The 26,650-nt window shown below is 33.5% G+C and overlaps 1 protein-coding gene across 2 annotated transcripts in view; it reads left to right on the top strand.

Moving 5' to 3' along the window:
* Pitslre (cyclin dependent kinase 11B pitslre) overlaps window positions 1-25,860 on the top strand; it is an 81,139-nt gene extending 55,279 nt beyond the window's left edge. For both annotated transcript variants that reach the window (XM_089095275.1, XM_089095266.1), the window contains 7 exons: window positions 5,474-5,618; window positions 7,957-8,101; window positions 13,556-13,785; window positions 17,628-17,744; window positions 20,290-20,438; window positions 22,704-22,893; window positions 25,708-25,860. In XM_089095275.1, coding sequence (XP_088951401.1) covers window positions 5,474-5,618; window positions 7,957-8,101; window positions 13,556-13,785; window positions 17,628-17,744; window positions 20,290-20,438; window positions 22,704-22,893; window positions 25,708-25,809 — 1,078 coding nt within the window. In that variant the 3' untranslated portion in view covers window positions 25,810-25,860. The remainder of the gene's footprint in view (window positions 1-5,473; window positions 5,619-7,956; window positions 8,102-13,555; window positions 13,786-17,627; window positions 17,745-20,289; window positions 20,439-22,703; window positions 22,894-25,707) is intronic.
* Window positions 25,861-26,650: the final 790 nt, after the last annotated feature.

Raw genomic sequence — 26,650 nt, 5'->3', positions numbered from 1 at the left:
AACGTTCGCAAAAAAACTAAAAGTTCTAGTGCCCTTTTTAAGTAACCAAAAAATTGGAGGGCAACTAGGCACCCTCCCCCGTCCTTTTTTCTCAAATTCGTACGATCAAAATTTTGAGAAAGCCATTTATCCAAAAAGAAGTAAAATTAATATGCAAATTTCGTTTTAATTATTAATATACGGTTAGCTAATTTCAAAACCTGCATAAATTCAAAAACGTTCATAAATCAAATAAAAAAAAAAAAAAAAATTTTAACTGAAAGTAAGGAGCGACATTAAAACTTAAAACGAACAAAAATTATACCGTATATGAATCAAATTCATAACAAAAGATAAACCTGGTAAACAACTAACGCGGTCGCCACTGGAAGACAATCAACATTTTCACTGCAAAAATATATAATATCTTAAGCAAAATATCGTATTTCTCTGACAAAAAAAAAACTTGTTTCAGTATAACGAAAGGGGTTAAGGCGGGTAATATAGCTAAGAATTGGGGTCTTAGTCCACCAGCATGAATGGTTGAAATTCACTAGCTCAGAATTGGGGTCTTAGTCAGTGTTCAGATTGGAGCGTTGGGGTCCGACTATCTGGGCTTTATTTGTCAAGGCCTGAATGCTAAGCGATGGACATGAGCTAGATTGGGACCCCATGTGAAAATGGAAAAAGAAAAAAAAAATACATTGTTGGTATGTGTGTAGAGCATGGCATGGTTACCGCTAGGGCAACAGTCTAACCGTTGACGGTTTTAGGTATCCGTGAATAAGTTCTAAGGCGAGAGTGGAAGTTGGGACAATTTTTGGAGGTGCCCACGTCACCTGCCCAGAGTTTCAGGCAAGTGACCCTAAACTTGAAAAAGTAGAAATTGGCTCAGATTTTCTAAACTGAGCTGAGACAATGAATAGATACTATTGGGAAAGTGATTGGAGACGCTGGGCATCCGTGAACAAGTGCTAAATTGAGAGAGGAATTTGGGACAATATTTGGGGGTGCCCACCCGCCCAGAGTCTCGGGCAAGTGACCCAAAAATTTCAAAAATTTGTGGGGTCCGACTATCTGGGCTTTATTTGTCACGGCCTGAATGCTAAGCGATGGACATGAGCTAGATTGGGACCCCATGTGAAAATGGAAAAAAAAAAAAAAATATATTGTTGGTATGTGTGTAAAGCATGGCATGGTTACCGCTAGCGCAACAGTCTAACCGTTGATGGTTTTAAGTATCCGTGAATAAGTTCTAAGGCGAGAGTGGAAGTTGGGACAATTTTTGGAGGTGCCCACCTCACCTGCCCAGAGTCTCAGGCAAGTGACCCTAAACTTGAAAAAGTGGAAATTGGCTCAGATTTTCTAAACTGAGCTGAGACAATGAATAGATACTATTGGGAAAGGGATTGGAGACGCTGGGCATCCGTGAACAAGTGGTAAATTGAGAGAGGAGTTTAGGACAACTTACAGGGGCACCCAGCCGCCCAGAGTCTCAGGCAAATGACCCAAAAATTAAAAAAAATTTGTGACAAATTCAAATTTTTTTCAGAATGTGGAGCTGAGCTTAGGCAACGAATAGGTACTATTTGCAATATAAAGATGGCTTTATAAGATATTTTTGCCTATTGTCTCAAGCACATTTATGGCCCTATGTCAATTTTAAATTCTTTTTCAATCTTTTTAAAACCGTGGGTGGGTGTGCCTTGGTTGCCTTTTTTTTATATTCTTGATCAGCATGCCTAAGACTCTAGGCAGGCACGCTTTTCCAAAAACTACCCTGAAAAGTATGTGTCCAATAAGAGAGTCATTCATACTCCTGCCATTTACCCGTGCCCCAGCCATTTAAACATTTGCCTCTCAATTACTTGGACTATCTGTCTTGGCTTTTCTCTGTCTACAATTACCCAGCCCAGTCTTGATGCAACCGATGCAACCTATTGCGCAAAATACTTGACAACTTCAAATCAGAATGGTCCAGACAGCCTGCTGTCTTCTCCAGGTTGTTTTAAATGATAGCCTGACAGCCCCCTTCCCGCACCCCCTCCCAATGGTAGAAAAGATAAAACAGTATTGCAAACAATTGGTTCTTTGACAAACTTTCTTTGATTTCTTTTTTAATAAATTAGTAGAAGAAGGTGATCGAGACTTTCAGAACTCTGTTCAAATATTAAATCATGAAAATCTTAGAACGTTTCATTCTCCTAGCTCAAATTTCTAAAATGATAAAGCAAGTTTATCAGGAAAGGGATTGTATACCATATTTAAGAAAAAAAGTAAAACAAATCCGGGTTTAAAAACTTTAAGAGCTGTGATAATGCACAACTGTGGACAGATCTACAGCTGAAAATTATATGCCATTCTTGCTAAATCTATGTAAATGGATAAGTCCGAAACAAGTCTTCTGTTGCGAGATTCTAACAAAATGAAATGATCGGTTTATAAAAAAAAAGAAAATGCTACGTATAACTTAGATTGAATCAATCGAGGTTAATTAAAGAGCAAGAAGTGGTTGAAGTAAGATCGGATCTCAAAGGGAAAGGTATCGTGGATCCTTTGTGCAGCATTTTATTCGTTGAATAAAACTTTATTCATTTTATTTTATATTCATTATTATTTTGTATTCAAAATTGGTTGTATATTCATTTTATAAAATAAAATGTATTTTATTCATTATAGACGTTTTCTATTAGCTTTTTGTATTTGCCTTGAAATAGTTCTTGCTACTTTGGATTTTGTTGTTGCTGTTTTTGCAGCATTATTTTTTCTTCTTTTTTTTCATATTGAAGTGCTCAGGTTAGCTTAGAGTTATTGTAATGAACATACAATATTTTTTTTTTTTTTTCGTTAAAGGTCTGAAAATGTATCTCAATTTTTTCAAAAGGATCAATTTGCTCCCCAGCTGGAAGTAGCTTGTTTTCTTAATTTAAATTTAAAGTATGTTAAAGTCAATTAGAATTTTATTGTTATTATCGGAAACTAACAAATAATAACCCAGTCAAATCATCCCATTGAACTTAAAAGCGGGGTATTTATTTCATTTTTAGATAGGGGTTTGACACCAGCTTACAAATAGTTCGCATATTATGAAGAATGAGTTAATTTTTATTGAAAATAAAAACTGTGCTGTATAAAACTATCGAAAGAAAAATTAATTAAACCAAGAATTGTGGAAGAACAGGAAATAGACTTAAAAATGAGCTTATTGTGAAACTAATTCAATTAAATTAAACGGAGGCTATGCTTTTTTAATCCTCTGTTTAGCTTTTGACTTAAACAAGATACAAATTGAATTGTACTTTTGTTTCTGTTTTGTTATAATTTCATTAGTCATATCTTCTCAACGTGAAATGTTTTTTTTTTTTTTTTTTTACAATTATTCTCTATCTAAATATTCTTAATGAAATATTACTTTAATTTTACTTAATTCTCAGAAACTCATTTTGGCGTAATTACCTAAAAATTGGAAATAATTTTCCAGAGCAAAAAACAATATCTGGCTTTATAAGTGTTAGCTGAAGATTATTTCAATTCCTCTCACCATATTATTGTTTTTGCAGTCACTCATATCGACTAAAGTGTCCAATCCACAGTTTTATAGAAATAATAGAAAAGAAAAAAAAAACGAAAAAAAGAATTTAAATACTGACATTGGCAATGGAGATTTGAAATAGCACCATCAGGGACCAAGCTTAACTAAAAATGTAATATCAATGCTTGGTTGATTGGGGGGGGGTGGATAATTTCTTTAATTATAAATGTTTTGGAACTTAATTTTCCTCGTTAGTCTACTGATGGAACATATTACCTCGTATATGTGAAACGCAAAAATCCGACTGTATTAATTACCCAGAACCATGCGTTTTGAACGTGTTTTTTTCTTTTCGAACTTTTTTATTTTTGAGAGACGTTTTTTGAACCTATAGGCATTAATTGGTTCTCTTTTTGGCGGTAGTTTTTCTTCTAGCTGGTTATAAGGTTGCTTTTTGGAAATATATAGGCTTTAGCGTTGACTTCGAAAGAATTCAAAATGAAAGATGACTTCCCAATCGCTCCCTGTGAGTAGTCCCAGCTCAACCTTTTTAAGATGTATACAAATTTATATGCCGTCAAATTTTTCTGAATTTTCATATTTTTTTTGAAAATCCCCCCAAAAAAACTTTAAATTAATTAAAAGTAGAGATCACTAGTCCAGGCTAGTTTTGAATGATCCCAGATAATTACCTATGTTTAGGAATTGTAGTGTTTAATAATTGTACAATTTATCGTTTAAGACTAGAACTCCTTTATTTAAAACTAGCTTCATGTGATCTTTTGACAAGGGATTTTATTTTTCAGTGATTTCGGTTTTTAGCTTGTAAAGTATAGTGTTAGAGCTGCTATCAGGATTCTACGTAGGGAAGGTTTGTTCCATAATTCAGTTATCATTAATTATAATTCAACTGTTTTGTTACTTTGTCGCCGCTTATATGGCCATATTTATTTTTTGGCTTTTGTGAAGAATTTATTTTGAATGTAAAAAAGAATTTTTTTTTATCATTGAAAAAAAAACGGAGATGGTCCCAAAGTATCCTGGTTTTTTAATATTTTACTGTTAGTTTTGGTTTGTTGTGCATTAATAGCTATAGTAAAGAGGTCTCGTTGAAGAAAACATTGTTTCCGTAAAATACGGAAAGACTGTGTAGTCTTAGAAATTGTTGCTAAGCATGACTTTGAAACAGTTATATTTCGAAAAGCTACGGAGGATTTGCTTGTGATTTTCAAAGGAATTTTCTAAGGATAGCTATTGAATACTCATTGGAGTGGCTGAATATCAAATCAGAAACTTGTCAAACGGTTAGGTTGCGTTTTACGGGTGAAGGATGATATTTCCCCAAGAAATTCGCTTTTTGAAATTCCAAGTGTTAACAATTTTTCCTAAATCGAGTGTGAAGAGGCTACAAGAAAATATCTAAAGGAAGTTGGAATTTCATTGGAGGTAGCGGGAAGTGGAGTTGAATAGACTACGGAACGTGCGTAGCTTTACTGATCGTTCTTGAACGTCCGTAGCTTTACTTTACGTGTGTAGCTGTAATGGGAGAAAGGGGCTCCTCCCAAATTCTAGCATTTTGTGGCTAGATGACATCCTGAGAAAAGATGCGGATCCCTAGGTTCTTTCTTTCTGTCGAATAAAACAGTAATGCAATCCTCTTAAGAAGCTGGGAAACTTCGATTCTTAAAAATCCCAATTATTCCGATTTCCAAACCTGACATAATTAACCATTTAGTCTGATTCTTAGCTGTAATTTCAACCCTACTTGATAGTTAGCTTTTCTAAAATTATAATTGATATGTATATATATATATATATATATATATATATATATATATATATATATATATATATATATATATATATATATATATATATATATATATATATATATATATTTTCTTTAGTTGCATTGTTTTTTATTTCTATTTAATTTTTATTCATTTTTATTCTGTTTCTTAGGATTGAAGAAGGCACGTATGGTGTTGTATATAGAGCTAGGGATAAGCGAACTAATGAGACTGTTGCGCTGAAACGCCTTAAAATGGAACGAGAAAAAGAAGGCTTCCCAATCACATCATTAAGAGAAATATCGACACTCTTAAAGGTATGTTCGATTTCTTAATGTGGATTTATGTATATATATAGTATATATTTATATACATCTAATCAAACAGTTCGTGGTAACGAACTGTAAGTAAGGAGCGACCCGGCTCAATAGTAACCGAAACTCTAAAAAACGGAATTTTGAAACCAATAGATGCATCAAAAGAATCAGATTTTTATGCTGATTTCAAATATATAAGTTTCGTCAAGTTTAGTCTTACCCATCCAAAGTTATGCGCCTGAGAGAATTTGCTTTGTTTTCGAAAAAAGGGCGAAACACCACCTAAAAGTCATAGAACTTTAATGAAAATCAGACCATCAGATTCAGCGTATCAGAGAAACCTACTATAGAAGTTTCAAGCTTATATCTGCAAAAATGTGGAATTTTGTAATTTTTGCCCGGAGAAAGATCGCGGATGCGTGTTTATTTGTTTGCTTGTTGCTCTTTTTTTTTTTTTTTCAGGTGTTATCGTATCGACCCCGTGGTCCTAGAAAATCACGGGGGGGGCTCATTCGAACGGAAATTTAAAGCTCTAGTGCCCTATTTAAGTGACCAAAAATGGAGGGCAACTAGGCCCCCTCCCACGTTCATTTTTTTTACCAAAGTCACCCGATCAAAATTTTGAGAAAGCCATTTTGTTCAGCATGGTCGAAAAATACAATAATTATGTCTTTGAGGATATGGTATTGGTTATTGGGAAGTATACAGAATTTTTCAGGGGGGATTGTTTCTGATAGTTGGGGGGGGTGGGTTGGGGTTTACGCTGGAGGATCTTTCCATGGGGGAAGGGACATTGCTCTGAAGGGGCGCCGGATTTCCCAGCATTATTAAAAAAAAGATCAGAAATTAAATAAAAAAACAATTTTTTTAACTGAAAGTAATGAGCAACATTAAAACATAAAACAAATAGAAATTATTACATATATGATTGGGTTTGCCCCCTATTCATTACCTCGCTCTTGGCACTAAAGTTCAAATTTTGTTCCAATGGCTTACGAATGACCCCTTAATCACAAAGGCTGTTAATTAGAATAAATAGCTCTGATGAGAGTACAAAAAAAACTGTCCCCTCTTCAACGCCTCGCTTTTTATGCTAAAGCTTGACTCTGTGTCACAACCTTATTTTTTAATACAGTAGAAAACTTTAGCGTAAAGAGCGAGGCGTTGAGGAGAGGACAGCCCCTTTCATATACGGAATAATTTCTGTTCTTTTTAACTTTTAATGTCGCTCCTTACTTTCAGTTAAAAAAAACTTGTGTTTTTATTTAATGAAATAAAAGGCTGACAAAATTTTGGAATGAGAAGCTTTTTGAAATAAATATTATTATCTCAACTTATATCAAAGGGCTTTGATAATTTTTGCTGATTTTTATATATTTAAGGACTGTAGGCACAAGGACTTTTACCTGTAAGTTTATTTGGTATTGGTATTTCCTATGTAAATGTTTTTCTTTTGTTCTACGATTTTCGTGTTTAACACGAGATAACAATTTGCCATCACTCGATCGCGGACAGTCAGTGCTATGCATCTACCGTATTATGTTAGATTTACATTTTATTTTCGACGAAAGAGTACGCTGGAGAATACTTGGGAACATGTAAAAATGTGAAAACTAGCAAGTTTAGATTATTCTGTGTGAAAAATTCGTAGGTAAAATCATAATTCTGGACCAGCTAATAGATAGATCTGAAGCTACTGAATCCAATGAATAAGTAGCTTGTCCTTTCGGTTCAAATTCTAGCTGGGGAAACTGGGAATATAAACCATAACGAGTTATAAGATCTTAGGAAAATCATTGTCCTTTTGGGGACGAGTCGGGAATTTGAATAAGAAAAGAGCAGAAAAAAAAAATAATGGGAAACGTAAAACTATATCGCAATGGCAAAAACATCCAGCTCTTTGGGGGTTGAGTTTTTCAATGTGATTTCAAATCCCTCTTTTAGCAAATAAGCTTAAACTAACGACTATATTTAAGAAACTAAAATGCCGCTCTCTTTTAATAAAAAACGTATTATTTATCATTGATAACGGGTTGTTTTTATCGTGTTGTAAATTTACTGCGTTGGGTTAGAGGGCCCCTTTGTCCCTCTCCTGCCGTAAGTTGCCATGTCTTGTGATTGTGTTTTTCTATTCCCTTGTTCCTATTATTTTTATGGGTTTATTTTGCTGATTGATAATTTTTTCTGATAATAGGTAACTTTCGTTATGAGCGTAGCTCCTTGGTGGCTTTGTTTGACTACTTGTGTTTGTCTTTTTGTGTATTAAACAAAAATCTTGAACCTTGAAAATTGTTTGTTTAAAGCTTTTTTGCTTAAAGATTTTTTTTTTCTGTTACAGGCTCAACATCCGAATATAGTTACCGTTCGGGAGATAGTAGTAGGAAGCAACATGGACAAAATATTTTTAGTAATGGATTATGTTGAGCATGATATTAAAGCCTTAATGGAAACCATGAAATCTAAAAAGCAATTTTTTACTCTGGGTAAGTTATTCGATACAATAGTTTTCAATCTTTCGGAAGTATTTCCGCCATTTTTAGGTTCTACTATCCCCACTGTACTTTAAAGATACTTCTCCGTTTGGCTGTTTTGAGTGCTAAATCACCAATTTAATCGATAAATTGCTATATTTACTGTATAAATCAAAGCCCTGTTAGGTTTAGCGAGTAAGCTATTTATTAGGAAAAAGTGAAATTAGTAAGAATAACAGTTAAAGGTATTTGGTACATCGATTGATGAAACTTCCCCTCGATCACCTTCCCCTCTCCCTGTCAGAATTTTAGCAAACTAAGCATGTTACTTCCTCTTTGAACTGGAATCACACAAGGATTTTCAATCAATATGATTTGAGAACTAAAGTGAATTAATACGACTTTCCAACATGGTGGTACTGAAGTGGTAGGCTATATAGTCAATTAGAAACCACATGTGACTTATTTTTTCGGAATAATGTCCTCATTCCCGTCATTTACTTGTCTTTTTGTACTCATGTACATATACACTCTCGTCTATTATCTTCCCTTTAATATCTCTTGGGTTTTCATAACAGAAATGACAATGAAGATTTCCTTGTTTTTGGGTAGCTTTTTATTTTCTTATCGAATGCTCAAGTCTTATTAGAGAAGAGCTAAAATGTCATTTTCTTCGATTATGGCTAATTTAGCTTATCTGCTTACCTAAAAAAATTGTTTTTTCAAAGAAAATCAAAAGCGGTATTAAAACGTGCAGCAAATAGAAACAAAGTCATATGATAAATCAAATACAAACAGAAAATACTGTGAAATAATAAATAGAACCTTACAATCAATATGAATTAAAATGAATACCCAATTTCAACTTAACACTGAACGGAATCACCATAAATGAACAAATAAAGCTAAAAATGGATCGCAATTAAGTGGAATACTCCCTTAAAACGAACATACCTGACCACAAATAAAAATGGAGCTACTGCACTCTCAGTTCCTTTAAAGGTTAGTGTCTCTTGTCTTGTACTGAAGATGAAACAAAATATATTTTTTTGCACAGTTCTATTTTCATTATAACAATAAAAAACTAAATAATGCTCCAACTCTCAGGAATTATTGAATTGCATATATCACTTTGTAATAGTCAATTTAGTTTCATTTTCTTAACATGCAAAAAAAAAATCTTGAATCCCTATGCTCTTCCTTTTAAATCATTTTCGGTCAAATGCATAGAAAATCCGGTGACGAATCAATTATTTATTTACCAATTCAAAAAATAGCTTCAGCGAACTACAAAATACCTAATATTTATATAAGTTTTGTTCAGTTTCACTTTCTATAATTTTGAATGAAATAAACAAAATTGAAACCTAAAAATGCATTTAATTTAAGAAGTGGTTTGTTTCTTGTCAGTAAATTGGCTTGCATTCCCATTCTTATTTATGGTAGCTTTTATTTTTGTTAGCTTTTAGTTTTGCTAGATTAGTTATTCTAGTATCCGTTCTTATTAGGTTTCATTTATTAATTTAATCTAATTTCTGTTCGTTTTAAGGTTTACTTTGCTTCTGCTCGTTTTAGGTCTTAACATCGCTCTTACTTTTCCTAGATTTTTTTTGAATAGTTTCTGTTTAAATTAGTTTTCTGTCTAAACTTGGTAATCGACCGAGTTTTATTTAGGAATATATTGTAAAATGTTTTTTTTTAGCTTTTCTGCGTAAAATGGAAATGTTGGATTGCAACTTGAGTTTTAGGTAATATTTGAGTGTTCAGTCGAAATTTTCGATCAACCTCTTTCTTGCAATCACTTTTTCATATTTTTATTAAAGAAACCGGTACGGATCTAGAGGACGATATATCAAACGGATTGAAATCTGCATGATTTTGGGTCTTCTACTGGGCTAAGGCCATCATGACCCTCGTGCTATAAACATCGTCAAATAAAGACGTATCTTATTCCATGATTTTATTAAAAGAATCTTTTCGTGCCTTATCTTGTTCTAACTGTTAGTATAAACAAAAAAATGCATGTCTAGATCATCAATAAAGAAATTGTATTAAGCAAAATTAAGTATGTTTTTTTAATTGATTGTCTTTTACTTAAGGATGTCCATTTGAATCTTTGAAGTTTCTAACAAAGAAAATTATTTTTTTCTCGAAATAATGGTGCGATCATCTTGTTATTCACTGGGTATTTAATTCTTACTCTAATAATTTAGTCTAATTATAATGAGATTCAATCACAAGGAAACTGCCAACCTATCAAGGAGCAGCTTTGGGCTGAGTCGCAAGGTATCCGTGGTAGACAAAATGTGGGACTGGAAAATTATTTCCCTGGGGTGGATTGCCAAAGATTTGTAACCTCAGTAGTTGCTTGCTAGAGAAGTGTCGAAATTGATGAGATGTGTACTGCGTGCCAACACTCCAAGAGACTTTCCCTAAGAAATTTTTCCGCTTGCCTTTATAGTTTAGGTATTAGCAGGCTTCAAAGTTTCTTAGTTTGGGGAATCCCCGGCTTTTGTGATGTACTCCATAAAATATTTTTTAATAGTATATAATTGGAAAAAATGGGGAAATAGGATACTAAGTGAAGGTTTCCTATTCTGATGTCGTTTTTGGTCACCCCCTACTTAAATTAATAGGAAACGACATTCCAGTTATGTTTGTTTTTTTTTCAATTAAGTATTATAATACCACAAATGGTATTTTTACCCCTTCTGACCTTGCCTAGAGCAGAAATGGGGTACTAAGTGACGGAATTTTTTAGTTCTAATGTCATTTTCGGTCCTCCCAGACCTCAATAAATAGGAAATGACCTTTCAGTCCACCGCATGCTGCTCAAGTTAAGATTCTGATTTTTTATCCTCCTCTGACCTTGCTTGGGTGGAAATGGGGTACTAAGTGATGTAATTTTACCGATATTTACCGATTTTGGATATGTTTTTAAGCAAATATTCTGAACATTTTGGGGCCAAAATTATTTCTTTTGTTTAAATGCCGAGGTCTGGCCTTTTTTTTCGTTGTTTTATCAAAATCTCAGAATTTTCGTTTGATTTGGTGAGTCGTTACGGGGATGCCTCGGGATAAAAAGAAACGGGAGGAGGCTGAAGGTCATCCAATTACCTCCTGTTCTTGAAAAAGGTAAAGAACTTGCAATTTTTAATCAATTGAGCCTCCCCCCTCCCCCAAATTCTGTAAGACCATCCCTTCTAATCATAGGCAACGCAATAGCGCTGCCTAAGTAAAGAGCGATAAGGAATCAATGTGTTTTTTTTATTAATTTTTTTCCAGAGCATTTTGTATGGAAGGAGTTGTCGTAGAAACTTAAGAGGGGGCTCATTTATTGAAAATAGAAAGTTCATTAGGTTGAAAATTTTAGGGCATGTTGAAGGGGAGTTGTCAAGGTTGTCAAAGGGTTGTATCTGCAATATCTCGGGAACGGCAACGGGAATTAAGCTGAAATTTTTAATGCATGTTCAAAGGAATAATCGATTAATATTTGTGTACACTCAATGTTGTAACAGGAGCAAGGTCGTATCCAAGGGGGGGTTGAACCCCCCCTCCGAAAACTGTGTCTGACTCGTAAGAAACGTAACAAAAATGAATATAAACAAATTTTTGCTGCGTTTCTTAAAGTTTTTTTTATACCTCCTCCCCCCAAAAAATCTTTTTACCCCCCCCCCCCTCCGATAAAATATCTTGGATACGGTTCTGAATAGGAGGATGGTGGTCTGAATGGCTTCAACCCCATATAAACCCAAAGATAATGCAGGTTTTCAATTTATTTATTTGAACGATATGACACATACCCATTTATACAAAGTTCTATGGTACAATTGTTACTAAAATTTGTTGCAAAATTCTATCCAAAATATAAATAGTCAGCCAAGACCTTGATTCTCAAGGAGAAAAACTGAAAAATCTCGACAAATATTTCTTTTGATAACCAATAAAAAAAAACTGTGCCAATTAAAACCGAACAGATATTGATTTAAGAAAAACTTTTCTCCAAAAAGAAAAGGACCAGAACATCATTTTCGCTTTACTGAATACAAAATGCATTTTAAGCGTTTTTTCCTTCCATAACCTTAATAAATCCAAAACTGCTGAGACTTTCATGAATGAATATCTTATCAGTTCTTATCAGTGATTTTTTTTTGTTATATTGTGACAAATAAAAACACACATCCTGAAATAAAAATTGTTTTCAGTAAAGCATAAATGACTTTCTGGTTCTTAAGTTGGGATTGGGGGCGTTAGCCTTACTTCTGTTTGTAGTAGTTTCCATTCTTTTTAGGTTTGATTTGAATATTTATTGTGATTTTCTTTTAGGTTTCTAAGAAACATTTTATTATTTATTTATATTTTATGTTCGTTTTACGCTTCAATCACTATTTGACTTCTGCTCGTCTTAGGTTTAACGTAGCTCTCTGCTTTTCTTTGAAAAACTACTTTTCTAAAAAAAAAATTTTTTCAATCAATATTATACAGAGTAGACACGAAAAAACTTTTAGCAACATCCGGGAGACATTATTTTATTTATTGAACGTGAATTTGTTGGTTTTGATTAAACGAGGTGCAGCACAGGCACTTATTTTCTTACTGAAATATATCTGTGTAGAAGTGACCATTAAATACTTCGGGATTCTTTTCCTGGTGATGTATGGACCTGAGGAGGTACATTTATGAACCTTTTGACTATTTTTAATGAATTGGGTGTCTCAGTATTTTGATAAAATACTATTCGTTTGAGGGGGAGGGGGTTGTACAGTAGTGGTCGGAAGGAAAAAAAGGTACATAATGCCTTCTTAGCAAGTTTGTCCCGTAAAATTGACTCTATAATTTTTTATTTCTGGTTGGTTGAGCCCCTTCTTCAAGTTTTTACGATCTTTCGTCTGTATACAAAGTGGTCGGAGCAAAAATGCATGAGAGACACATTACTCTTAACTAAGTTATTGCTACAAGGCTGACTCGAAATGATGAAAATTTGGCGCATATTTTTTTTATAGATCTCTCGTAGGATCGGATTTTGGCCGTATTTTGGACTTACTTGACTTAAGGCTCCTGCTAGTGGTCCAGCGTAGAGAGAGATGAGATTATTTGCCTCCACTCCGAACGGTCTTGCGCAAGCGTGACTGACTCATGGAGATCAGTACCGATCATGGAGAAGTACTGGATAAGGCTGTCCCGCCATCTGAACCGGTGTCTTCCATGGGGGCACTTCCAGCCATGTTGAGGGGGATCAAAATTAAAAAGTATGCTGGCGGGTGCTTCCTCTGGTATGCGAATTAAGTGGCCAAACCACCGTAGAGTTCTTATGGCGAGCTGACGAGAGTTGGGGGTCTGATCCGTTAGTGTCAGCAATCGGGTGTTTGAGACGAAGTCGTACCACTTGAGTCGTACCGTATTTTAGACCGTTGATAAATGTTAGCTGTAGTTAAAGGGGAAACCAATGCTAATTTTTCTTTACAGGAGAAGTAAAATGTCTTGTTCTACAGCTTTTGGCTGGTGTGGCCCATTTACATGATAATTGGATCATTCATCGTGATTTGAAAACCTCCAACCTTCTTCTAAGTCATCGTGGCGAACTCAAAATCGGTGACTTCGGCCTGGCCAGAGAATATGGATCTCCTTTAAAACCTTATACGTCTATCGTCGTGACTTTGTGGTATCGTTCCCCAGAGCTTCTGCTTGGTACTAAGGTAAATGAAATCAAAGTAAAAATAATGCATTTTGCGAAGTTTTTCTTTATGGATATTTGTTGTGTAATCCAAAGTAAAAGGGGAGCCTTTTCCTGCTTCTTAATTCTTTTAATGTTGTGCAAGAGAAGTTACCTTAACTATAGGCGGAGTATTGTTTTTTTGTTGTTTTTTTAGCAGGAATGGTATTCCTGTTTAGTTACAGTGAGATCCTGTAGTTAAAGTTTTAAGGGAAGAAAAGTGCTGTTTTAGGAAGGGGAGAGGTTACGAAGACAGCATGCTCTTAGATTAGTAATAGAGAAATGCCTTTTTAGCAGGAATGGTATTCCTGTTTAGTTACAGTGAGATCCTGTAGTTAAAGTTTTAAGGGAAGAAAAGTGCTGTTTTAGGAAGGGAGAGGTTACGAAGACAGCATGCTCTTAGATTAGTAATAGAGAAATGCCTTTTTTAGCAGGGAATGGTATTCCTGTTTAGTTACAGTGAGATCCTGTAGTTAAAGTTTTAAGGGAAGAAAAGTGCTGTTTTAGGAAGGGGAGAGGTTACGAAGACAGCATGCTCTTAGATTAGTAATAGAGAAATGCCTTTTTTAGCAGGAATGGTATTCCTGTTTAGTTACAGTGAGATCCTGTAGTTAAAGTTTTAAGGGAAGAAAAGTGCTGTTTTAGGAAGGGGAGAGGTTACGAAGACAGCATGCTCTTAGATTAGTAATAGAGAAATGCCTTTTTTAGCAGGAATGGTATTCCTGTTTAGTTACAGTGAGATCCTGTAGTTAAAGTTTTAAGGGAAGAAAAGTGCTGTTTTAGGAAGGGGAGAGGTTACGAAGACAGCATGCTCTTAGATTAGTAATAGAGAAATGCCTTTTTTAGCAGGAATGGTATTCCTGTTTAGTTACAGTGAGATCCTGTAGTTAAAGTTTTAAGGGAAGAAAAGTGCTGTTTTAGGAAGGGGAGAGGTTACGAAGACAGCATGCTCTTAGATTAGTAATAGAGAAATGCCTGAGTCATCAGACTCCTTTAGTCCTCACTTTTATAGATTATGTACAAGCGTTTGATTCAGCCGATAGAAGAGCTTTAGTAAAGGTCGTATCCTTGTATAGTATACAGATAATTATATTAAAGTGATTAATCCTATGCATGAGAACAACATTGCTGCGGTTAAAGTAAGAAAATAGGTTAGTAGCAGGTTTCCTGTTGAATCAGGAGCTGAGTAGCATTGCGCTTTATCCCCATTTATATGGACTTTCTCCTAAGGAACACGGCAAAGATTGTTGGAGAGCATGGAATTGAATGGGAAGGTAAAACCATCTAAGAATTAGTTTATGCCTATGATTTGAGTATTGTAGAAGAAAGTTTTATAAAAATGACTGATGTTTATAAGAATTTGAAGGTTGAGACTGCAAGAATAGGTTCGAAAATTAATGTCAAGAAGTCTAAGTCGCTTAGACTAGGAATAAATGAAAGTGAAGACGTGATGTTGGGTAGCTAGAAGATTGATCAATTGGATAGCTTTATTTGCCTAGATAGTATTTTTAGTGGAGATGTGTGGATATAGAAGACGATGGACATAGTGAAGATGTCACAAGTAGAATAGCCAAGGCCCATAGTGTTTTTTCACAGTGGAAAAATGTTTGGAAGAATAAGAGGATAAGTGTGTGAGAACCAAGATTAGAATATATTAAGCTACAGTGACAACAGTAGTCAAGTATGGGTCTGAAACATGGGCGCTTCGGAAGTCGGATGATGATTTGTTATATATTTTCCAGAGGAATTGGCTATGGATCTCTTTAGGAATCCTTTGGAATGACAGTTTTGGAAAGAATAATGTCGTTCTATCCCGCTTTCCATGACTGTAATTATAGAAGGGTTAAGGTGGCTAGGACACGTTTTGTCAATGAAGGATAACAGATAGCCAAAGATTGACCTTTTCAGGCATCCATATAAGACCAAACGAAAAGCAGGCCGTCCCGAATCGGGTTAGAACTGGTTGCAAGAAAGGATTTAGAGGACATCGGAACTTCTTGGGAGGGGGTAAAGAGGGAAGCTGAATAAATCGAGATGGAGGAGGAGCTTTTGCAGCTGTTTTGGCCTCAAGTGGTTGTGTACTGAAGTGAGTATGTTAAAAGTTGTAGTAGTAGTAGGGAAATGGAAAAAATGTCACGAATAGAAAACCGATTCTTTCTATCAATGACCTTTCCCGCTCTAAGTCATTGAAACTTGAAATTTCTTGACTTGATTGTCGCCTGTAGGAAACCTTAAATTTTGGCTTGAGTAAAATTTCATATTTGTTAGAAGTGTAAGTTTCATTGCCTTATACTAACGCATTAGTGTAAATTTATAAATATTTTGGAACTTTATATATATATATATATATATATATATATATATATATATATATATATATATATATATATATATATATATATATATATATATATTATAGTAGATCATATAAATAGTAGATCAAAAAGGTCGAATATATATATATTTGCATATATATACATGTATATATATATATATATATATATATATATATATATATATATATATATATATATATATATATATATATTATGTAGATCATATAAATAGTAGATCAAAAAGGTTGAATATATATATATATATTTGCATATCTACTATATATATATATATATATATATATATATATATATATATATATATATATATATATATATATATATATATATATATATATATATATATATATATATATATATATATATATATTATAGTAGATCATATAAATAGTAGATCAAAAAGGTCGAATATATATATATTTGCATATATATACATGATATATATATATATATATATATATATATATATATATATATATATATATATATATATATATATATATATATTATAGTAGATCATATAAATAGTAGATCAAAAAGGTTGAATATATATATATATATTTGCATATCTACTATAATATATATATATATATATATATATATATATATATATATATATATATATATATATATATATATATATATATATATGTATATATATATATTATAGTAGATCATATAAATAGTAGATCAAAAAAGGTCGAATATATATATATTTGCATATATATACATGTATATATATATATATATATATATATATATATATATATATATATACATGTATATATATGCATATATATATATATATATATATATATATATATATATATATATATATATATATATATATATATATATATATATATATATATATATATATATATATATATATATATATAATATTATATATATCTTCCTAGGTATCGTGCTAGTCATATCGTGCAGTCATTTATAAGATAAGGTCTCCCTGGCTTTTTTAGCTGAAAAGTAAAGGCAAGACTGAAAATGATAAGGTAGTTTTATCTGTTTAGCCAGAATCCTAGAATTTATAGACTCAGCCTGGGTTCCTACAAAATACATAAATCCTTAACTAGCCAAATTACGTATGTCTATGTAAAGATAAAACTGGTTTGAATTCAGATACCGCATTACCCAGTCATTACTGATCTCTTATGAATTGGGCACCATGTCCATGCTGTTGATTGGTAACTAAATTGGAATGTTTGAACAAAAGGAAAAAAAAGAAATTTGTCTGATATCCTAGTAATATTTGGCTCTGTGCCCCTCCTTCCTCTCCACTGCCCTCTCTTTCTTTCTCTCTCTATCTCACGTGCACTCTTATTCACTCACCCACTCTTTGTTATATTGCATTTTTAATTAAGGTTTCTTTTTCAAGGTCTTGCTTTAGTTTTTGCCTATTTTGGTTGTAAATATTAAAGTGTCAAATGTTTTGACTAGTGTTCTTTTCCAGTTATACTCTACCGCGGTAGACGTTTGGTCTACAGGGTGCATTTTTGGCGAGCTGATTCAAATGGAGCCTATGTTCCCAGGAAAGTCAGAAGTTGATGAGATCGGGAAAATATTTAAGGTAAATTTAGTATACTCAACAGTAAGAAAGTGTGTCTTGTATAGCTTCCCGAAATAAGATGAAATGAGATTTGATGTATATATATATACTTAAGTATCCATACTCATATAAATGTCAGTAAATCAAACAACCATGTCTCCAAAGAGAAAACCATGTTTTTCGCTTTGAAATAGTCCAGATTTACTAACGAAATGAGATGTTTCTTCATTGGCTGTTTTAGATGACTTCATTAAAATGTTGATTGCAACAGGGCATGGTTCCTTGATATGTGAATTTTAGGCTTAGGAGTGCAGATTGGGATTCTATTGATCTTGTCTTTTAAGTGAGACGCCATAATAACTTACTAAACATTAGAACGATGTCCAGTCTTTAGTTAAATTTGCACGATACATAAGATAAAATCTTGGCTTACACCCTGGTTTGGTTCATTAGTAACCTTTTCCTATGTTATGAGCCTCTCATAGGCCAGTTTGAGGATCCTATATTTTTTCAGACTCTAATGTCAAAATATCCAGTTCATTCTTATTTTTTTACGTTTGTAAGGATACTCTCTAAAAACGAACTTTTATACCATAAAGAAAATTCACTGATCAAAAAAAAAAAAAAAATGACCTGGCTCACCAACACCTGAATGTGTTTTTCAGGAGTCCATTTGACTAAGTTTCATGCTGAGAGATCCGGGACTGATTTTTGCAGGACGGTTTTACATTAAAATCCAAATTAAGAAAATGTCTTCTTTTTCTATGTTGCTTGTTTTGTAGTCTTGATTTATTTAGCATCGGAACAACTGTGAAAGTTTTGGTTGTTTTAATTTTGTAAAATTTATTTACTAACCCTAAAATACGCTTGATTAACCTTTCTGGATAATGGTTTTTATTCTCCCAGGGATTTATGTTTATAGGTTACATAGCCTATCTTCTTCTTTTTTTGCAATCCGGATAAATTTCTCTCCATCTGGATGAAACTCGTTTGTATGTTTTTTTTTGTTTTTTTGTTTTTTTTTAAGCGTCAATTTTCAGGTTGTAAACATCTGCAGCCTACAAGCAGTCTCTGGACCTCATTTTCTTTTGAAAAGAAAAAAAAAATAGAATTTTACCACTTGACCATCAAGTTTATGCCATTTAAGTAGAAAGTAGAAAGGAACTGGAGACTTAAAATTAAAATGTCCCTATCCCCTTTGTTAGAAAGGGGTTAAATGCTTCGAAAAAAGAAAATCGTCAAATACAACTGACAAATTATAAGGGCAAAAAAAAAATCTAAAGCTAACGGTATCGTTGGTTATTTTGGGCTTTGATATCAGAAACGGATAATTATATTTATAATTAATTACCTTGTATACTCTATCTTAAATATGTTTTATTTGCATACTGTGTCCTTTCTGTGAAAAATAAAGAAATGGTGTGTGTGGCTTTTTATTATAAATGATTCGCTCACAGAGTGCAGCAGCTTCAAAACATAAAAATCCTGTTTTCCATCCATTAAATAGAAAGGGTCGAGTTCCCATTTGGGAACAGTTCAGTTTGGGAATAATTTTTTCAAGATAGTTTTCTTTTGCTTAGCTTATTTTAAGAAAGCTGCCTTTCTCTATTTCATCAATGAAGTTACACTAAACTTTTTTTCATTTGTCTGGTAATATTTTTTAAATTAGTTTTATCTGATATATCTTGATCACACTTAAGGATTGGTTTAATATACGTAAAAATTTCCACAGCTACAACGAGGCACGTATGCTGGATATAGTCTCGGTGTATAAGGAATCTCAATATTCCTGTGGCCACAGATCTGAACATCTCCTTCCCATTCAGACGATTCTAGTTAACTAAAAATAAGCAAAATTTAAGCTTTTTTATTTTTATAAACCATATGAGTTACGTATATTAATAACATACATGTTATAGAAATTGTTATTTTTTCGTATTCAAGAAAATTCTTCTTGGCTTGACAATTCGTATCCTCAAGTCTGGTCTAACACTTAATAAGAGTAAAAGTGAAATGCTTGTGATTGACCCTTAAATCCATTTATTTGTTCCAACATCCTCTACCGTTTCTGTTTGGCTCATTAATCATGTTTGTAAAACTTTTAGTAGAATTGCCTATCTGGGCTTCCCGATTGCACAAAAGCTAGTCAAGTCGTTCTGCTTTTATTCAGCATTTGGCAGAAAATGCTTCTTATAGCTGTTTATTCCTTTTTAGCAGTTTTCTGTCGCGTAACCGTTTATTGCTTGTCCGCTTATACAGTACTTTGCTTCTCTGCATGTTCTGTCATTATCTCTCTTCTGACCCATATAATGGGCATGGGACAAAAGAGACATTCAATCTTGTTTTATTTTGTATTGTTAGTATCTTCTTAGCCTCAGATCTTGGGGCAGTAACTCTAGAGTAAGAGTAAAAAAATTGGACTACTAATCCTGTTACCGCCCTTTTGGAACGGCTGAATAAATTTGGAAGTTTGCTTGATTTGAACCGTGATTGTTTCCTTGCGGTTTATCTAAAGTGTTTCATTTCATTAATTCTTTGAATTTTGGAATAAGTAATTTTTTCTTAGGAACTTGGTACACCAAATGAGGAAATATGGAAAGGCTATTCGAAGCTCCCTGCCATTACCAAAATGTCATTTCCGGATCATCCTCCCGGAAACCTTCGACAGCGTTATCTAAAGCTCATTGGAGAATCAGGATTAGACCTGTTGGTCAAGTATGCCTTCTGTTTTTATTTTCTTTGCATACGTAAACTGTTTTTTTTTTTTTTTCAGTTTTCCAACCTAGTTGCTCATCAATGCTTCATTTTATAATTTTTAAATTTATCGCTGTTAAACTTCATGATAGATGATGTCTCCCAACTTTTTTTAATGTTGGTCCAATTCTCATACTACCTAAAGAATAAGGTATTCATGCTCTGTGTAATTAAATTAACCGTTTGGTTTCAAAATAATAATCACAAATTACAGGTTAATGCAGAGAAAACCTTATTCATAGTAATTGAAGTTCTTAAAAATAGAAGGTTGAAGTTTAAAACGTCTAAGAGTCAGCATTTCAAATAATTCTAAATACTTATTGAACATTGATTTTGAAGTTATCTCTCGGAAGTCACTAGAATAAGAAAATTTACAGGATCTTTAAAAGAAAAAAGTTTAAAAATGATTAAGATGAATTCATCACAATCTCAGTCACCATATCTGAGAACCGAATTACTATGTTTTGAGCTTTTAACAAAAATATTTATCTTCATGAGATGGATCATTACGGATTCGGTTCATTTGAGGTCTTATTTTCACATAGATGATTGTGTCAAAGACGTCGTTTAAATTATAATGAGACTGAATAGATAATAACCAAACAGACAAAAAACGAATATGATAAGACCGAATAAGCAGAATAACAACTGACTGAGTAAGTAGTTCTCAAACCACATTGGCCTGACATAACAAGAAAGGAAAACGAGCAAAAATAGGGTTTTTCAATGCCAAATGAAAGTACTGACAAAACACAACAAAATGAACATTTCGAGGGGGCAAATGCCTCTCTTCTTCAGTGCAAAACGAAAAAATATATTTAATGAGAGTGCCGAAGAAAAAACCAACAAAATAAAACGTGGAAAGTCAATGTGAATGTGAAAAAAAAAACAATGAAAAAAACAAAAAATTCAAAGGTGAATAAAATTCAATAAAAGCCAGAAATTATAAGAATTAAAACTAAATACCTAACAACCATAAAAGCGGGTCATTCACCGCGATTTACAAAAAAAAAATCCTAAAATTTGAACAGCCATCAAATTTGAACGTTTCGCGCTGAAGAAGAGAGGCGTTTGTCCCCTCGAAATGTTCGCTTTGTCGTGTTTTGTCAGTATTTTCATTTGACCTTTAAAAACCCCATTTTTGCTTGTTTTCTTTACTGACTGAGTATTGTGTTCGTCAGGAAACTATCCTCAGGTTACTTCCATGTCTGATGTCTTATTATAGATAGTGGTGTTATATGTTTATGAGACATTCGCTGTATGGTGTTTCTTCGTTTTGTTCTTGATTTTCCTTGATAAAACGCAAAAGCTTTGGATTCTATGTACTTTATTTGAGATTTTCTAAAAAAAAAAAAAATGCGCTCTCAATTCCTTGTCCTTAAACCAAATTCTTAATTATGGTTACATCTTGAACTATATCCCGCGTTCAATAAGCTTATTGCAATTGATTTTTGTGATCTTTTGGTGTTCAATAAGCAATTCCTGTTCTTGAACTGTGATCAAAAGTGCTTATTGAAAATTGTTAAATTGATTATTTGCTTCGGTGCCCAATAAGCTGCAGTTCGTCCTTTTATAGATGGAAAATTCTTAAATATATTTATCTATTAGAATAAACTAACAATAAGATAAGATTTATTTCAAAAAGCTTCCGGACCATAGCAACACAAAATACAGCCTACAAACAAAGCTTGAGGAATTAAATACAACTTTAAATAGTACAAACCAACAAAAAAAAAAACGAAAAACGCACAGCAAAGTCAAAAATTTAACCGACCAAACAACAACCATAGTAAAATTCAACTGCTAACAAACCTTAACAAACAATCCCCTCGGATGTAATTTCCTATTTTTAATCCTAATAGCCCACGCTTTCCTCTCAGACATCCTCTCAATAAACCAGCATTCACTCCCAAACACTCGTCCAAAACTATCATTCCGCAGCTCAAACAGCTCTTCACACTCGGATACAAAATGAACAAGATTTTCATTCAAGCATCCATATGTAGGGCAAAAGCAGGGGCCGACCGCCAACCTAAAATATTTTTGGTGAGTTTCAAAGTTTGTATAGGGTTGCAAGAACATCTTTGTATCTCTGTAGCAGATTTGTATCTATTTGTATAGATTTGTTTGTTGTTGTTATTATTCGTTTTGTTGTTGTTTTTTTTTTTTTTTGCCACTTTCTTTCTTTATTTGGTTTTCCTCTGAGAATTACTGCTTTTTTTTTAGGTTGCTAACATATGACCCAGTCAAAAGGATAACTGCAGAAGCAGCGATGAAGCATCGTTTCTTCCAAGAGAGTCCCTTGCCTATTTCAAAAGAAATGTTTCCTACATGGCCTGCAAAAAGTGAAATGGGAGGTCCCAAAAGGGCAGCCAGCCCTAAGCCGCCCTCTGGAGGGCTGGAATACAAAAATCTGGTAAGAAACGTCTTAACACAAACATTTGATTTTTCGCCCCGATAGCTGAAAACTGAGGATAAATATAATACTAAACATGATGTTAGATTTGGAATGGAAGTATCTATTATATAAATATGATAACAAGGTTTAAATATGTCAACAACATGAAAAATTCTTAAATCAGTCTACTTTTGTCCTCTTGGAGACTTAAACAGCAAATCTTGCAATAGTACTTAGATCCCGTTGTAAAGAAGCGTAGAACGTAATCAAAATAAAATTTGAGTGGTAGTCTAGTTCAAATCGTCAAGTGCTTTGATTTTTTTTTTTTTTTTTTTTTTTTATATTATATTTTTTTAGTATCAAAAATTGTAGATGGATATAATACTAAGGAAATGAGGTTAGCTACTATAAAAACATAACAACTAGGGTTGATTTCTGCGGTTTTATGTGTGTGTCTGGGGGGGGGGGGGTCCAACGTGAGAATTTACCGTGGGGGGGGAGTTTCCAGGGATGAACTTTCAAAGGGAAACTATAATCAGAGGTATTTATTGGAATTCTTATATGAAATTAATTTAATTTTACCTACTTTCTTTTGCCAATTACACATTTGAAGTTCTTCCCAGGAAATAGCCCGGTAAAATTTTCAAAGGGGTTGAAGTTGTCAGGTAGATATTGCCGTGGGGGGGGTTGATTTTCCACAGGAGATATTCTTCTTGGGGGAACTTCACGCGGGAGAAACCTTCCGTTGAGACGTTAAGAGGGTAGAAATTCCAGAAAAAAATTCCATGAATGGAGAATTTCCGGCATGATTTGACAAAAGATTAGAAATTACAAGGAAAACAAGTCTTTTTTTTTCAAACAAAATAGGCTAAAAATAATTTTCCTGATGGTATTGTCCGCAAGAAGTTTTTTTTTTTTGGGGAAATTTTAGCAGGGATAGAATTATCTGGAGGAAGGAGGATCTTACGCGGGAGAAACTTTCCAATGAGGAATTTTCTTGGGGGGAGATTGTCCATAGAGAGAAAATGTTTATTTTCCGGCGTTATTTGAAAAACGATCAGAAATTAAATAAAAAACTAATTTTTCAACTACAAGTAATGAGCAGCATTAAAACAATCAGAAATTATCCCGTATATGAAGGTGGATCCCCCTCCCCAACACATCACTCTTTACTCTAATTTTAACTTTTTGTCCCAATTATTTTAAAACAACTCCTGAAATACAAGAGCCGTATAATTTGAGTCAGTAGATTTTTGAAATACAAAAAGAAACTTTGGCGTGAAGAGCGAGGTATTGAGAGGGGTTTTCCCCTTATATACGGGAAAATTTATGCTCTTTTAAGTTTTAATGTTGTTCCTTGCTTTCAGTTGAAAAAATATACTTTTTTTTACTTATTCACTGAATGGCTGAACCAATTCTCAGGGGAAAATATTGACATGTTGTTGATTTGAATATCCAAAAATAGCCATGAGCTTATTTTTCTTTATCCTGAGCCCGAGTAATTCCAAATCAGGGTTTTTGTAATGTTCATTCATGTAATGGAAGTTTATTTGTTTTATTAATAATTTGGAAAAAAAAGGTTCAAAATACTCTTTAATTCCAAATTTCGTTATTGAATTTTGTCAAACCCTAAAGTTAATCTGAGCAAAAAACTTATCAGAAAATATCGAAATCGATATATCGATTATCGAATATCGACAGTAAAAATATCGGCATATCGTTTAATCAAAATATCGCCCAACACTAATGCCTCTAGCATGGGCGTAGGCAGCATATTGTCTAGGGGGGGGGGCAGATATTGTCTAGGGGGGGGGGCAGTCGATAGTTTGATGGAGTTTTATCAACTGCTTTTTCAGCCATATTTAATGTAAATTTGAAGGTCTAGGGGGGGGGGGGGCAGTTTCCCCCGCAGCCCCCCCCACCCTACGCCCATGGCCTCTAGGCTATGTATGATAACGTTCATGCATGCTAGAAGCCTGAGAAACTGAGGATAGACGAGCAAAAGCACCAAACTGATTAGTACCATATAATTATTTCAATTGAACTCCATTGCATGCATTTTGTCTGTGACCTGGACCCAATAACTGGATTTATCGGCCTCTAGAATCAGAACACGCTATGTAAAATCTTACAGTTTGGAGTTACGGTCTGGGGCTCAAGGCCCCCCTTGGGTACGTCCCTAGTTTGACCGTTACTGTATCTTACAAAAATTCCTCTGGATAATTTAGTTTTGTTGTATATGGTTACCGATCACACCTTTGATAATTATTTCATTTCTAAGACTAGGGCCACATCATTCACCTTATTCGAACTTAATAACTTAAATTTGGTATAGCCCATTTGACAGTAGCAAGGGCAATACAAAAAATAATCTGTAGTTGTTTCGATTGAATCATTTCAAAAAGCCTTCTCAAAATACCTTGCTGCTTATTTGTTTGTTTTGTATAGATTCAGCGCAGCTTGGACCACATATCTTGACGAGAATGAAGACGGGAATATATAATTATTTATAAAATGCAAGTTTTTGACCATTTGACATATTATTATCGAATCTATTTTCTTTCTTTTTTAATGAGTTGAGGTTGAAAGAACAAAAAACACTTTTTTTTCAAGTGATAAATATTCTTTGGAAGCTAACATTAGAAAAAGACAACAAAAAATAGGTGAATGGCCAAATACAGTTTTTAAAAGCATTTCATGCGATTTGAATACTAGCTCTGTTTATATTCAACCTGTAAGAGTTGGTAAAATAAACAACAATACAAACTTCTTTTTCCTTCTTCTTCATGCAGCTCTTTAGTGCTCTTTATTCCAACCTTAATTGTTTTTCAGGATAACGACGACGATGTGATTGGAAGATTTTTTGTTAGTGCTGGCACTGGAGCTCAAGATCGTCGGCAAGTACAAGGAGGCGGGTTTAGTTTAAAATTTTGATTGTGAATATTTGCTTATAAATACAATTTTTAATTATTGTATTGAAAGGCATAGTATTGAAGGGCATACCCGCTGTGAATATAGAAAACAATAAAATTTCTCTGGGGAAATATTATTGCTTACTATGGACTTCCTGAGGCTGTTTGAAGCGATCATGGTTTAAGCTTTGACTCTATAGAGATATGAAAAATGTTTTCCGAAATTAACTAAGAAAATTGATTCTAGGTCCTATAATCCACAAAACTGGATATAAACAAATTTTTTATGCGTTTTTTGAGTTTTTTTTGTGTAATCCCCCCCCCCCCGAAAAACAATCTTTGAGTAAAAACCCCTCCAAAAAAAATCCTGAGTACGGCCTTGACTAGAGGGGTTTAATAATCATATAGCAATACTTTATGAAATATAAGGTCTACTGGCGTCAATCTGAAGGGACATTTATCCTTTGAAAGTGCGTTTTTTGGTATTTTCCATTGAAATAACATATTTATCCTCCTAGATTTTAAATATTATATTTATCCCCCCCCCCCCCCGTTGCTATATTATCTTGGATTGACACCACTGACAGAGTGATCATTTCAGTGACTTTCAAGATGAGGTCATCTAGAATAGCTTTTGTTAAGGAGTGTCTGCTAAGGACAGCTGTAAGTGGTTAATGTCAACAAAACCACAAGAAGACAATAAAACTGTATGCAAAAAAAGAGAAATATTCCAATTTGAATTTTTGAAAGAAGTATTTTTATTAAAAGCATTGAATGTGTAAAAATTCAATTCATAGAAAAAAAGAGTTTACCTATGGAGTATATATTATGGGAGCAAGTGAGTGAGAGTGAAAGCACCAGGA

This window comes from Artemia sp. Qi Xiang Cuo, chromosome 1 (assembly GCF_049724085.1).
Source record: "Artemia sp. Qi Xiang Cuo chromosome 1, ASM4972408v1, whole genome shotgun sequence".
Taxonomy (NCBI): domain Eukaryota; kingdom Metazoa; phylum Arthropoda; class Branchiopoda; order Anostraca; family Artemiidae; genus Artemia; species Artemia sp. Qi Xiang Cuo.
Note: the sequence above shows the minus strand (reverse complement) of the source record. Positions and strands in the feature narration are given on the sequence as shown.